Genomic DNA, 13,364 nt, shown 5'->3' with positions numbered 1-13,364 from the left:
TTAAATACAATATGTCAGTATGATTTAGGTACTGTATGGCAGCATAATGAAAACACTATGATGGTATTATTGAAGAACTATATGCGGTGCTTTGTAAGTACTATGTGCTGTATTATTTAGGTATTGTATTGTAGTATTATTTAAGTATTATATGCGGCAGTATACACTGTGTTCCAAATTATTATGCAAATAATAATTTCAAAAATGACAATTTTTTTGTTCTTTATTAAAATGAAAAGTTGAAAACTCTGATATGCATAATAATTTGGAACATGCATTTTGAGTGCAGTTTGAGTTTTTTATTTTTTAAAAAATATCCTGTTATCATAGGCAGTTTGTACAAAAACCTTTCAATTGTACTCTAATAGTTATTTGACTGGAAAATTACAATGACTGCAATTCATATAGGTAATTTGGGAAAATCTGAGAAAATATTATTTGCATAATAATTTGGAACACAGTGTATAGGCAGCATTAAGTTCTGTATGGTGGTATTATATTAGGGTTAAGTGGCAGTATTAAGGACCATATGGCAGCATTATTTAGGCACTGTGATAGTATTACATACTGTATAATAGTAGTATTATTTAAATAGTAACTAACAGCATTATTTTTGCACTATATATGACAATATTATTAAAGTACTAAATGCAGTATTAGTTAAGCACTCTGCACTCTGCATTCTACGCAGTAATATTTAAATACTGTATGCGGTATTATTTAGATACTATATGGCAGAATTATTTAGGTAGTATATGGAAGTATTACATATTATATGAATTATTATTTTAAAAAGAGTCTGTTACCCCCAAAACTTAAATTAAACCACTTAAACTGTTCGACCCTATAAAAAATCACACCTGTAGTAGAGAATAACCGTTATATTATAGAGGCGGGCGCACAGTGTCAGTGCCCATCTCTCCTGTCTGCGGAGATCTCACGCTGCACACAGGATCACACAGTAATGGGCTGCAGACAGGACAGAGGGAAGGGAGCGCACCTGCACTGACACTGTGTGTGCGCACGTCTGTAAGGTTCCTGCAGGGCCATAGGTTCCACTCAGGCAGCGCTCACTCTGGACGAGTGCTGTCAATCAAGCTGGGGGGAGGTGTGGAGGAGGCTACCTGAGGGGGCACCAAGGAGCCCTCTTATGAATATGTAATGAAACATTTTTTATGTAAAATTAATGTAGTCAAATCTATTCTGCAGATATGAGTTTTATAGGGGCTAAGTGCTGTATATGACTATAGAAATGGAATAATTTTCAGTTTTGGGGGTAACAGACTGCTTTTAAGTACTACATGGTGGAATTATTTTCGGACTGTGTGCGATATTATTTACATACTGGGTGGTAGTATTATTTCGTTGCTGTATGGCAGACTTATTTAGGTTTTGTATGGTGCTATTATCCGCAGGTTTTAGGGCTATTTGTTAGACCCTATTTTTCTGCAAAAGGGGGGGGACGAGTTGACAAGGAGGACCCCCAGCATAGTATTTTGACAGCTGCTCTGATTTAACCCCTCATGCTCACAGGTGTAAGCAGATGAGTGAACATCCCGATGTAATAATGAAGGTTCCCCTCCTGCCATTGTACAGGGTGTAATTGCCATCACTGTGTTATCCCGGCTAATAGCAAGTGACAATGGCCAATTAGTGCAAAACACACAACTGTTTCATTCACCTCAAATCCCCACAACCTGAGCGACAGCTCAACTGCAGGTCAGAAAAACAGCAGCAAATTCCAGAAAGTGCAAAATATCCGGAGTAATGGAAATAATCTACATATAGCCGCAGCTGTCACTACAGGAAAAGCTGCAGAAACCACGAGGAAGAGATAGATAATAGATAGATACATAGATAATAGATAATAGATAGATAATAGATAGATGATAGATAGATAATAGATAGATAATAGATAGATAGATAATAGATAGATACATAGATTAATAGATAATAGATAGATAATAGATAGATGATAGATAGATAATAGATAGATAATAGATAGATACATAGATAATAGATAATAGATAGATACATAGATAATAGATAGATAATAGATAATAGATGATAGATAGATAATAGATAGATACATAGATAATATATAGATGATAGATAATAGATAGATAATAGATAGATACATAGATAATAGATAGATGATAGATAGATAATAGATGATAGATAGATAATAGATAGCACTGTTACTGCTGATTCAGTGCAGCCCCTGAAACTGGACCCCACTGCAAGGAGCAGACACAGGACCTCACTGCATGGAGTAGACACAGGACCCCACTGCATAGAGCAGACACAGGACCCCACTGCACAGAGCAGACACAGGACCCCACTGCACGGAGCAGACACAGGACCCCACTGCACAGAGCAGTCACAGGACCCCACTGCACAGAGCAGACACAGGACCCCACTGCACAGAGCAGACACAGGACCCCACTGCATGGAGCAGACACAGGACCCCACTGCACAGAGCAGTCACAGGACCCCACTGCATAGAGCAGACACAGGACCCCACTGCACAGAGCAGACACAGGACCCCACTGCACAGAGCAGACACAGGACCCCACTGCACGGAGCAGACACAGGACTCCACTGCACGAAGCAGACACAGGACCCCACTGCACGGAGCAGACACAGGACCCCGCTGCACAGAGCAGACACAGGACCCCGCTGCACAGAGCAGACACAGGACCCCGCTGAACTTCTGATCTCTTCCATTATGTGCCGACAATTCACCTAAGATCTGAGCCCCTGATTAACCCCAGATGCCCAGAGCTGCCACAACCGGGAAAGAGGGGGGGTCTTCAAACTTCTCTCCACACCGCAGCCGCTTCCCCCTTCTACATTGAGACTTGCAGATATAGTAGAGCTGAGTTTGTCACTGGAGCATCTCCTGTCCTACATAGGACTGAATGACAAACTCAGCTCTGCTTCATCTGTAGACGGAAAGGTTGCATTCATCTCAGGATGGTCCTGAGTGACAGCTCAGGCTGGTGGGGACCCTTTACCTTGTCTCTGGGGGCTGACAGCCCAGGCTGGTGGGTGGGGTCCTCTACCTTGTCTCTGAGGGGGGGGGGGGACGCTTTACCTTGTCTCTGGTGTGTGTGGGGGGCAGCCCAGGCTGGTGAGGGGGACAGCTCAGGCTGGGGGTGAGGGCCCTTTACCTTGTCTCTGGGGGGTGTCAGCCCAGGATGGTGGTGGGGACCCTTTACCTTGTCTCTGGGGGGGGGGGGGGGGGTGACAGCCCAGGCTGGTGGTGGGGGGGACGACCCTTTACCTTGTGTGTGGTGGGGGGACAGCCCAGGCTGGGGGTGAGGACCCTTTACCTTGTCTCCGGGGGGTGACAGCCTTCCTGGAGCTCAGGACAAATCCAAGCAGAAGACTCAGCAGTAGCAGACAGAGACAGGAGGGGGGTTTATTCTGCAAATCCATCTATAAGGAGATGTGGGAAGTGCCGGCCGGGGGCGCAGGAGTCCGGGGTCCCGACTGCTCATCCAGGAGTCAGAGCCAGCAGGAGACGATCGTCTGGATCCTGGTGGATTCTGCACGTGTGGGTGGGAGGGGGAGAGGCAGCGAGGAGGGGCTCACAGTGAGTTTACATCCCACAGCACAGGCACAATGTGTCCTCTCCCCCTCCCCAAATCACAGGGAGAAGCTGCACTTTCTGCAGGATGCTTTGCTGCCTCTTAATGCCACTTCCAGCCTCATAGAGAACAGTGGGAGGAAGAGCAGACTAAGCAGATAAAGCGGATTACTCTCCCAGATGGAGCTGAGATGCTCCGGCCACTCAGACTAATATAGCAACATGTAAGGGATTAGGAGACATGGAGCGAAGGATTGAGGAGGCGGGTGCCCTGGCCAAGATGGGACCGCTGCGGCCATCAGCCGGCTCCGCCACAGGGCACCATAAACTCTTCCATCACCAGGACAAAGAGGCCATAGATGTGGAGCTATAGGGGGCAGAGATAGCAGTGGCATCCAGTCCTGGGACATGGGGGGCACCAGGAGCGGAGACAGAAGAAGCCCCTTGTTGTGCACAGTATACAGTGCATTGTGAAAGTATTTGGCCCCCTGTGAGCTTTTCTACCTTTTGCCACATTTCTGTCTTCAACCATAAAGCTATAAAATTCAGAGAAGAGTCGTGCGTCCGTGCAGTTTGGTCCAAGATTGGCCGCGGCTCTCCCAACCCCAGTGTGACATCTTCATGGGAATACGGGAAACCCGCGGCCAGTCCGTGCATTAGTGTAACGTGAGTCTTAGATGAACTCATTTATGGGGTCACTTCTAATAAAAATGGATTTTACAAACGATTATTTGGATCTGTGGCACCCAAGATTGGTCATTTTTACCTTTATGTAAAGGTCTGTCTTTAACAGTATAACTCACCTGACCCCAAGGTAAGGCAATGCTGCTGAGTCCTAATCGGGCGTAACTACAAAACTACAATAGGTGCAGGGGTTGCAATCGCACCCGGACGCTGGTGCCTTAGGGGCCCAAAAAGTCCCTTTGGCCTATATGAAAAGACTGATACCATTAACGACTTGCAATAATTGGGGGCCCTGTTGGAGCTTTTACATGGGGGTCCATAAGATTAAAGTTATGCCACTGGTTCTAATGCAAGATCTGTAACATGCAATGTACAGTCATGGCCAAAAGTATTGAGAATGAGACAAATAATAATTTTTCCAAAGTTTACTGCTTCATTTTTTGTAATGTCAATTTGCATATACTCCTGAATGTCAAAGAGTGATCAACTTAACAGCAATTACTGTACATGCAAAGTCAATATTTGCCCAGAAAATGAACTTTAACCCCCAAAACACATTTCAACATCATTGCAGTCCTGCCTTAAAAGGAGCAGCTAACATTGTTTTAGTGATTGATCCATTAACACAGATGTGGGTGTTGATGAGGACAGGGCTGGCGATCAATCAGTCATGATTAAGTAAGAATGACATCACTGGACACTTTAAAAGGAGGCTGGTTCTTGGTATCATTGTTTCTCTTCAATTAACCATGGTTATCTCTAAAGAAACACGTGCAGCCATCATTGCACTGCACAAAAATGGCCTAACAGGGAAGAGAATCGCAGCTACAACGATTGCACCTCAGTCAACAATCTATCGCATCATCAAGAACTTCAAGCAGAGAGCTTCCATTATTGTCAAAAAGGCTCCAGGGTGCCCAAGAAAGACCAGCAAGCGCCAGGACCGTATCTTAAAACTTTCCGCTGCGGGATCGGACTACCAGCAGTGCCAAGCTTGCTCAGGAATGGCAGCAGGCTGGTGTGAGTGCTTCTGCACGCACTGTGAGGCGGAGACTCTTTGAGCAAGGGCTGGTTTCAAGGAGGGCAGCAAAGAAGCCACTTCTCTCCAGAAAAAACATCAGGGACCGACTGATATTCTGCAAAAGGTACAGGGAGTGGACTGCTGAGGACTGGGGTAAAGTCATTTTCTCTGATGAATCCCCTTTTCGATTGTTTGGGACATCTGGAAAACAGCTTATTCGGAGAAGAAGAGGTGAGCGCTACCACCAGTCTTGTCTCATGCCAACTGTAAAGCATCCTGAAACCATTCATGTGTGGGGTTGCTTCTCAGCCAAGGGAATCGGCTAACTCACAGTCTTGCCTAAAAACACAGCCATGAATAAAGAATGGTACCAGAATGTCCTCCAAGAGCAACTTCTCCTTCTCTTCCGTCCAAGAGCAGTTTGGCGCCCAACAATGCCTTTTCCAGCATGATGGAGCACCTTGCCATAAAGCAAAGGTGATAACTAAATGGCTCATGGAACAAAACATAGAGATTTTGGGTCCATGGCCTGGAAACTCCCCAGATCTTAATCCCATTGAGAACTTGTGGTCAATCATCAAGAGACGGGTGGACAAACAAAAAACAACAAATTCTGGCAAAATGCAAGCATTGATTATGCAAGAATGGACTGCTATCAGTCAGGATTTGGTCCAAAAGTTGATTGAGAGCATGCCAGGGAGAATTACAGAGGTCTTGAAGAAGAAGGGGCAACACTGCAAATATTGACTTGCTGCATTAACTCATTCTAACTGTCAATATAACCTATTGGTACTCATAATATGATTGCAATTATATTTCTGTATGTGATATAAACATCAGACAAACACTAATAAAAACCAGAGGCCAGCAGATCATGTGAAAATATAATTTTGGTGTCTTTCTCAAAACTTTTGGCCATGACTGTACATTGGTTTCTTGATATGTGGCACAGGGTCCGGTGGCAGTGGACACCCGTCAGATGCAATCTTTGCAGCCACACAAGAACTCAAGAAATAAGGGGCCCAATTCTGCTCTAAAGCAAGTGGAATTGTGCATTATGATGACATACAGTGGATTTTGAAAGTATTTGGCCCCCTTGAACTTTTCTACCTTTTGCCACATTTCTGGCTTCAAACATAAAGATATAAAATTCTAATTTTTGGGGAAGAATCAACAACAAGTGGGACACAATCGTGAAGTGGAACGAAATTTATTGGATATTTTAAACTTTTTTAACAAATTAAAAACTGAAAAGTGGGGCGTGCAATATTATTCGGCCCCCTTGAGTTAATAATTTGTAGCGCCACCTTTTGCTGCGATTACAGCTGCAAGTCGCTTGGGGTATGTCTCTATCAGTTTTTCACATTGAGAGGCTGAAATTCTTGCCCATTCTTGTTTGCAAAACAGCTCGAGCACATTGAGGTTGGATGGAGGGTGTTTGTGCAGCAGTTTTAAGCTCTTTCCACAGATTCTTGATTGGATTCGGGTCTGGACTTTGACTTGGCGATTCTAACACCTGGATACGTTTAGTTTTGAACCATTCCATTGTAGATTTTGCTTTATGTTTGGGATCATTGTCTTGTTGGAAGATAAATCTCCGTCCCAATCTCAGGTCTTTTGCAGACTCCAACAGGTTTTCTTCCAGAATGGTCCTGTATTTGGCTCCGTCCATCTTCCCATCAATTTTAACCATCTTCCCTGTCCCTGCTGAAGAAAAGCAGGCCCAAACCATGATGCTGCCACCACCATGTTTGACAGTGGGGATGGTGTTTTGACGGTGATGTGCTGTGTTGCTTTTACGCCAAACATATCGTTTTCCATTGTGGCCAAAAAGTTTGATTTTGGTTTCATCTGACCAGAGCACCTTATTCCACATGTTTGGTGCGTCTCCCAGGTGGCTTGTGGCAAACTTCAAACGAGACTTTTTATAGATATCTTTGAGAAATGGCTTTCTTCTTGCCACTCTTCCATAAAGGCCAGATTTGTGCAGCGTACGACTGATTGTTGTACTATGGACAGACTCTCCCACCTCAACTGTAGATCTCTGCAGTTCATCCAGAGTGATCATGGGCATTTTGGCTGCATCTCTGATCAGTCTTCTCTTTGTTCAAGATGAAAGTTTAGAGGGATGGCCGGGTCTTGGTAGATTTGCAGTGGTCTGATACTCCTTCCATTTCAATATGATCGCTTGCACAGTGCTCCTTGAGATGTTTAAAACTTGGGAAATCTTTTTGTATCCAAATCCGGCTTTAAACTTCACCACAACAGTATCTCGGACCTGCCTGGTGTGTTCCTTGGTCTTCATGATGCTCTCTGCACTTGGAACAGAACCCTGAGACTATCACAGAGCAGGTGCATTTATACAGAGACTTGATTACACACAGGTGGATCCTATTTATCATTACCAGTCATTTAGGACAACATTGGATCATTCAGAGATCCGCACTGATCTTCTGCACTGAGAGTAAAGGGGCCGAATAATATTGCACGCCCCACTTTTCAGTTTTTAATTTGTTAAAAAAGTTTAAAATATCCAATAAATTTGGTTCCACTTCACGATTGTGTCCCACTTGTTGTTGATTCTTCCCTAAAAAATTTGAATTTTATATCTTTATGTTTGAAGCCAGAAATGTGGCAAAAAGTAGAAAAGTTCAAGGGGGCCAAATACTTTCACAATCCACTGTATGTCATCATAATGCACAATTCCACTTGCTTTGGAGCAGAATTGGGCCCCTTATTTCTTGAGTTCTTGTGCGGCTGCAAAGATTGCATCTGACGGGTGTCCACTGCCACCGGACCCTGTGCCACATAACAAGAAACCAATGTACATTGCATGTTACAGGTGTTGCATTAGAACCAGTGGCATAACTTTAATCTTATGGACCCCCATGTAAAAGCTCCAACAGGGCCCTCAATTATTGCAAGTCGTTAATAGTATCAGTCTTTTCATAAAGGCCAAAGGGACTTTTTGGGCCCCTAAGGCACCAGCGTCCGGGTGCGATTGCAACCTCTGCATCTATTGTAGTCACGCCCGATTAGGACTCAGCAGCATCACCTTAGCTCGGGATCAGGTTAGTTATTCCATTAAAGACAGACTTTTACATAAAGGTAAAAATGACCAATCTTGGGTTTCACAGATCCAACTAATCATTTGTAAAATCCATTTTTATTAGCAGTGACCCCATGAATGAGTTCATCTAAGACTCACGTTACACTAATGCACGGATTGGCCGCAGGTCTCCTATATTCCCATGAAGATGTCACACTGGGGTCGGGAGAGCCGCGGGCAATGTTGGACCAAACTGCACGGACGCACGACTCTTCCCTTCGGGATCCGTGCACTTAAATGGTCGTCGTCGGTGTAACAAACTTTGCGTAAATCATTAGTAAAAGTGACTATAAGAAACTTTGTAATATCTCCTTCCAGAGAAGTCTGCTGCCTTGTTCAAGGCTCTTCTTGGCTTCATGACGACACCGTCCACTCTGAAAAATCTGCTAAAATCCATCCTGGTTGAGACAAGACGGACAGCCCACTCACTGAGGGATCAGATTATAGCTGCCTATTGAAGTGTATGGAGAATGGAGGAGCAGAGAAATAGGGGAAAAAAACATACAGACCAGTGCTGTTTTCTAGGAAGCATCTCACCACAGACCTGGTGTAACAGCTACACTGCTCAGTATTGTTCTATAATAAACTTCATGCTGCTGTTTTCTAGAACTGGATTCATAGTTACACTGGTCAGTGCTGCTGTATAATGTTTTCCATGCTGCTGAAACTAGTAAGTGTTTTATATCACCGCAAAGCTGGATTCACAGCAACAATGGTCAGTGCTGCTCTATATATATATTTATGCTGCTGCTTTTGAACATGTGCTACATAGAGACAGGAGAGGAGGAAACCATCATTTCTGTGTTTGTTGTGTATGGGAGACATCATAGCAGCTGGTCTCCATCCACTAGCTCAGAAACAGCAGAAAATTAAAGGGAATCTATCAGCAGCTTTTTGATATATAATTTGACAGCAGCATGGTGTAGGGGCAGAGACCCTGATTCTAGCAATGTGTCACTTAGTTTACTGAATGCAGCACTTTTGATACACGCACAGTTTTCTCTGCTGCAGAACTAGCAGAGCTCCGAATGCTGAGCTGTGTATGACCCCGCCCACAACACTGGCAGCTTCCTTTGCATAACCACGCCCACACTCCTGGCAGCTTCCTGTGCATAACCCCGCCCATGCCTCTGATTGGCAGCTGCCTATGCATAACCCTGCCCAAACCTCTAATTTGCAGATTCCGGTGCATAACCCCGCCCACACCTCTGATTGGCAGCTTCCTGTGTATAACCCCGCCCACACCTCTGCTTGGCAGCTTCCTGTGCATAACCCCGCCCACACCTCTGATTGGCAGCTTCCTGTGCATAGCCCCTCCCACAACTCTGATTGGAAGTTTTCTGTGTACACTCTGCATACGCAGAAAGCTGCCAATGAGTGTTGGGGGTGTGGTTGGACCAGGAGGCATGCCACACCTAGTCCTCTAGTGATAATCTCCTGCTAATAAAACATTGATTGTATTGAAACACCAGCACACAGCCTAGTAAGTGACACATCACTGGAATCAGGATCTCTGTCCCTACATCATGCTGCTCTCGGATTGCACAGAAAAACTTGCTGACATATTCCCTTTACAGATAGAGACTGCAAGGAAAAAAAAAAAAGAAAAATGCAGGATACAAATCATATAGTGGCCTTAAATAGCATTATCCCATATGTACAGAGACATGGCTTATTCTGAATAGTCACCCCATATGACAGGTATATTTTAACTTAGTATTCTTATAGGAAACCAGCCAGCACGTGTTTAATTTCCCTGCGCTGCCCCCACAGGGGACATTGAGTATTACATTTCTCAACAGGTAGAAATCAATGGGTTGCAGTGGCATATACATTCTATCTCCTCCAAAGTTGGGGAAACTCTTTGTTTCAATTCCTCCTTCGGGGCACAAGATAAGAATCCTAAATATTTTTAAACTTATTTAAGAATACCGTAAATGCAGCAAAGACGGTGACATCTCAGGGGACGGTGGCTGAAGACCACCCATTGTTTTCGATCACTCAGTGACGTCTCCCGGTTCTTGGTGGGATTTTGCTCACAGGTTAACCAGAACATTGGAACCTTTCCTTAATGGAAAGTTCACTCCAGGTAGTAATAGTTTAGTGAATTACTCACAGACGATATTTACAGCCCTCTCGAATGGAGATTCACTTAGTCTCGTAGCTCAGGGTTCGGAGATCTTGAAAAAAAAAAAAGGCTTCAAATGGCAAAAATATGAATTAATTCCATACTTAGAACATTCCAATCTTTCTCTTCAGTTGTTTTCTACAGAATATCTGTACTTTATGAAATCTTCAAAGTTTGGAGAAGATTTGTCTTTGTGCCTTGACCCCCACTGATCTCTGAAAGTTTGGCTGATCCTCGGAGAGACATAGAAAGTTCATGAGCCGCTACACCACTCTGCTTGTGGCTGAAGTGGCACGGTGCTTAGTGGGAGGCTTCTGCCCCTTTGTTTCAGTGATCGAGGTGGGGGTCTAAGCTTTTCTACAAATGGTTATGATGGACATATAAATTAGAGGTGGGGTTAGGGTGGTGTTTTTGGAACTGCCATGCAAATCAATAGAGAGAGATGTGCATGCACGGCCACCCTTCCACAGCCACGTGCTCCATTCTGGAACCCATATTAATCATACATTTGTAGCCTATCCTGTGGCTATGCCATAATTGTAAGAGATGGGACAACCCCCTTAATCAACATTCCCATTAAAGGGTATGCCATCATTAGAGATGATCTAAAGGATTTGCAGGACCCTGGTCCAGAGGCCATGTTGGTAGTCAGTGACCATGGAAGCAGAACCCTGCAAACCTCCACCTACCTACCGTCATCCATGATGCCTCCTCTGATTAGTAGGCTACTGTGACATCATCTTTGCGGTGGGACACACCATGACATCAAAGGGAACCTACTAATCAGAAGTAGCTCTGGGATGCCAACAGATAGTTGCAGGCTTGGAGGGCTCTGGTCTGGTGGCCATGGTCTACCTACAGTTTTTGCTCAACTCCAGTGCTAGTACCTACCAGTCCTGAGAAGAATGTGGCCCCTGATGTTGTGTAGCAGTGCGGTTTATCCTGCACAATGGCTATCCCGACCACCACCTGATCAGAGAACTGCAGAGGTTGGCACTATAGAGGACTACTCTGTAAACCAACACTGCGGACCTTTCAGCCACAGGATCACTGGGGGTTTCAGTGGACCTCTTCTCTAATATAAGGTGCAAAGTAGTGGAGAAATCTCGGACCACCCTTTCCATTGGAAATCTTAGATTAGCCAGTTCCATCCTCGTTAAAGGAATCCTCTGTCTCCAAAACCAACCAAGTCAATTACTCCTCATTGTGCAAATGCAAAATATTGCACAAAAAGGGGCAAAGACGACCTGCAACAGGATGAACAATGCACAAAGCATGGACAGGTCATGGAGATGCAGGATGCAGACACACGAGGGGGTTCGTGCCTTCCACGTCAGGTGCCAACTGTGACATTGCCCCTGGCATCGTTGCTTACATAGAAATGAAAGGAAGGCACGAGGCTAAAGGCAAAGTCTGTTTCCTCCCCCAAAACTAATTTCACTTTAGTTGTTCTTATGAGTAGGATATGGGGCATATTAATCAATGGAATAGGCCACTGTCCGAGAAGTCGCCCCTCCCCCCATTGATTGTGCGGACACGTGTTTCTGGGTAATCATTTCCCCGGCTGATATCTGCTGCCGCCCAGTGCAGGGACCAGAAAGACCCCGAAAATAAGAGACTTTCCCGTGACTTTATCTTAGGTGTTTTCTGCTGCTTGTATGGCACCACATATACCGCAGCGATGTACAGACGTCATCACTGTTCACTCTGGTCCTTGTTTCAGATGAAGCTTTTAGCTGAGTATTTTCAAAATGGTCAAAAATGAGTTTTCTAGTGGAAACGCTTCTTCCTTGAGGAGTTTTTTGTTTCCTGAGTTTTTACAGCATTTTGGAAATTCTTTTCCTAAAGTCTATTTTTATTTTTTGCAGCCTTTTGATTGGTCAGTGTCTAGTGCCATCAAAAGCTGACTCAAAGAAATCATCTGCATTTTTTTTTCCTTTATTCAAAACCCAAAGCAGAAAAAAAAACACCCATAACATTTAAAGAGCAAAGTGGGTTTACAATAGAAAATGATAGGAAGAGTCTTCCAAGCGTTTTTTTTTAACAATTTTTTGGCTTTGAGCACACTAAGTGTTTGGAGCAGAAACTCCAAGTGTTTGAGGAGTTTTGAGATTTGGAGAGTTTCTGCTGCGAAAACTCAGCAAAGAGATTCGGTGGGCACATAGCCTTTATTTTCAGAGCAGACCAACACCAAAAAACTTAATGCGCAAATACCCTAAGGGGGTGTTCACACTGAGTCTTTTTGCTGAGTTTTTGGAGTATAAATTGAGCAAAAACTCCAAATTTTGGATGAGTTTTGAGTTTTTAAGGATTATTTGGAAAGCTTCCCCAAAATCTCGGTGTGCACATAGCCTTAGGGGTCCACTCCATTCTAGATGGGGCTCTGCAGTTTCAGGTTCCCTCGGATCACAGCTGTCAGTATTTAATCCCCTATGTTATGGATAAGGGGTAACTTTATCTCTTTAATCTCCCTATGTTAGACCCCAAATTTCTAAATAGCCAGGATGTTTTAGGAGAAACGTAAAGTACCTGGAAGAGTTTATGAACTCCACACTGATCTTGTCCTTAGTTGGACTGGACCCCAGCAAAGTTCTAAAGTGACAGAAGCCATCACGGACCCTCCTGCTGGATGTGCCCTATTGGCCCTACTTTTTTTTTTCACCCTTTATTAGTGTTGAGCGAGCACTAAAATGCTCGGGTGCTCGAAGCTCAGGCCGAGCTCACCGTGATACTCGGCTGCTCGACCCGAGCAACGAGCCCAATGTTAGTCTATGGGAGACCCGAGCATTTTTGCGGTGGCACCCCCGATAGTGACAGTGCTCAAAAGACA

At 44.4% G+C, this 13,364-nt stretch overlaps 1 protein-coding gene across 2 annotated transcripts in view; it reads right to left on the bottom strand.

Moving 5' to 3' along the window:
- Positions 1 to 3,574, bottom strand: part of EGFLAM (EGF like, fibronectin type III and laminin G domains) — a 121,269-nt gene extending 117,695 nt beyond the window's left edge. For both annotated transcript variants that reach the window (XM_073681839.1, XM_073681848.1), the window contains exon 1: positions 3,336 to 3,574. In XM_073681839.1, the coding sequence (XP_073537940.1) occupies positions 3,336 to 3,441 (106 nt within the window). In that variant the 5' untranslated portion in view covers positions 3,442 to 3,574. The remainder of the gene's footprint in view (positions 1 to 3,335) is intronic.
- Between the last annotated feature and the right edge of the window lie 9,790 nt (positions 3,575 to 13,364).

This window comes from Phyllobates terribilis, unplaced genomic scaffold, assembly GCF_046119375.1.
Source record: "Phyllobates terribilis strain yellow unplaced genomic scaffold, ASM4611937v1 Scaffold_1__5_contigs__length_1240528914, whole genome shotgun sequence".
Classification (NCBI taxonomy): Eukaryota; Metazoa; Chordata; class Amphibia; order Anura; family Dendrobatidae; genus Phyllobates; species Phyllobates terribilis.
This window is presented reverse-complemented; position numbering and strand designations above follow the sequence as displayed.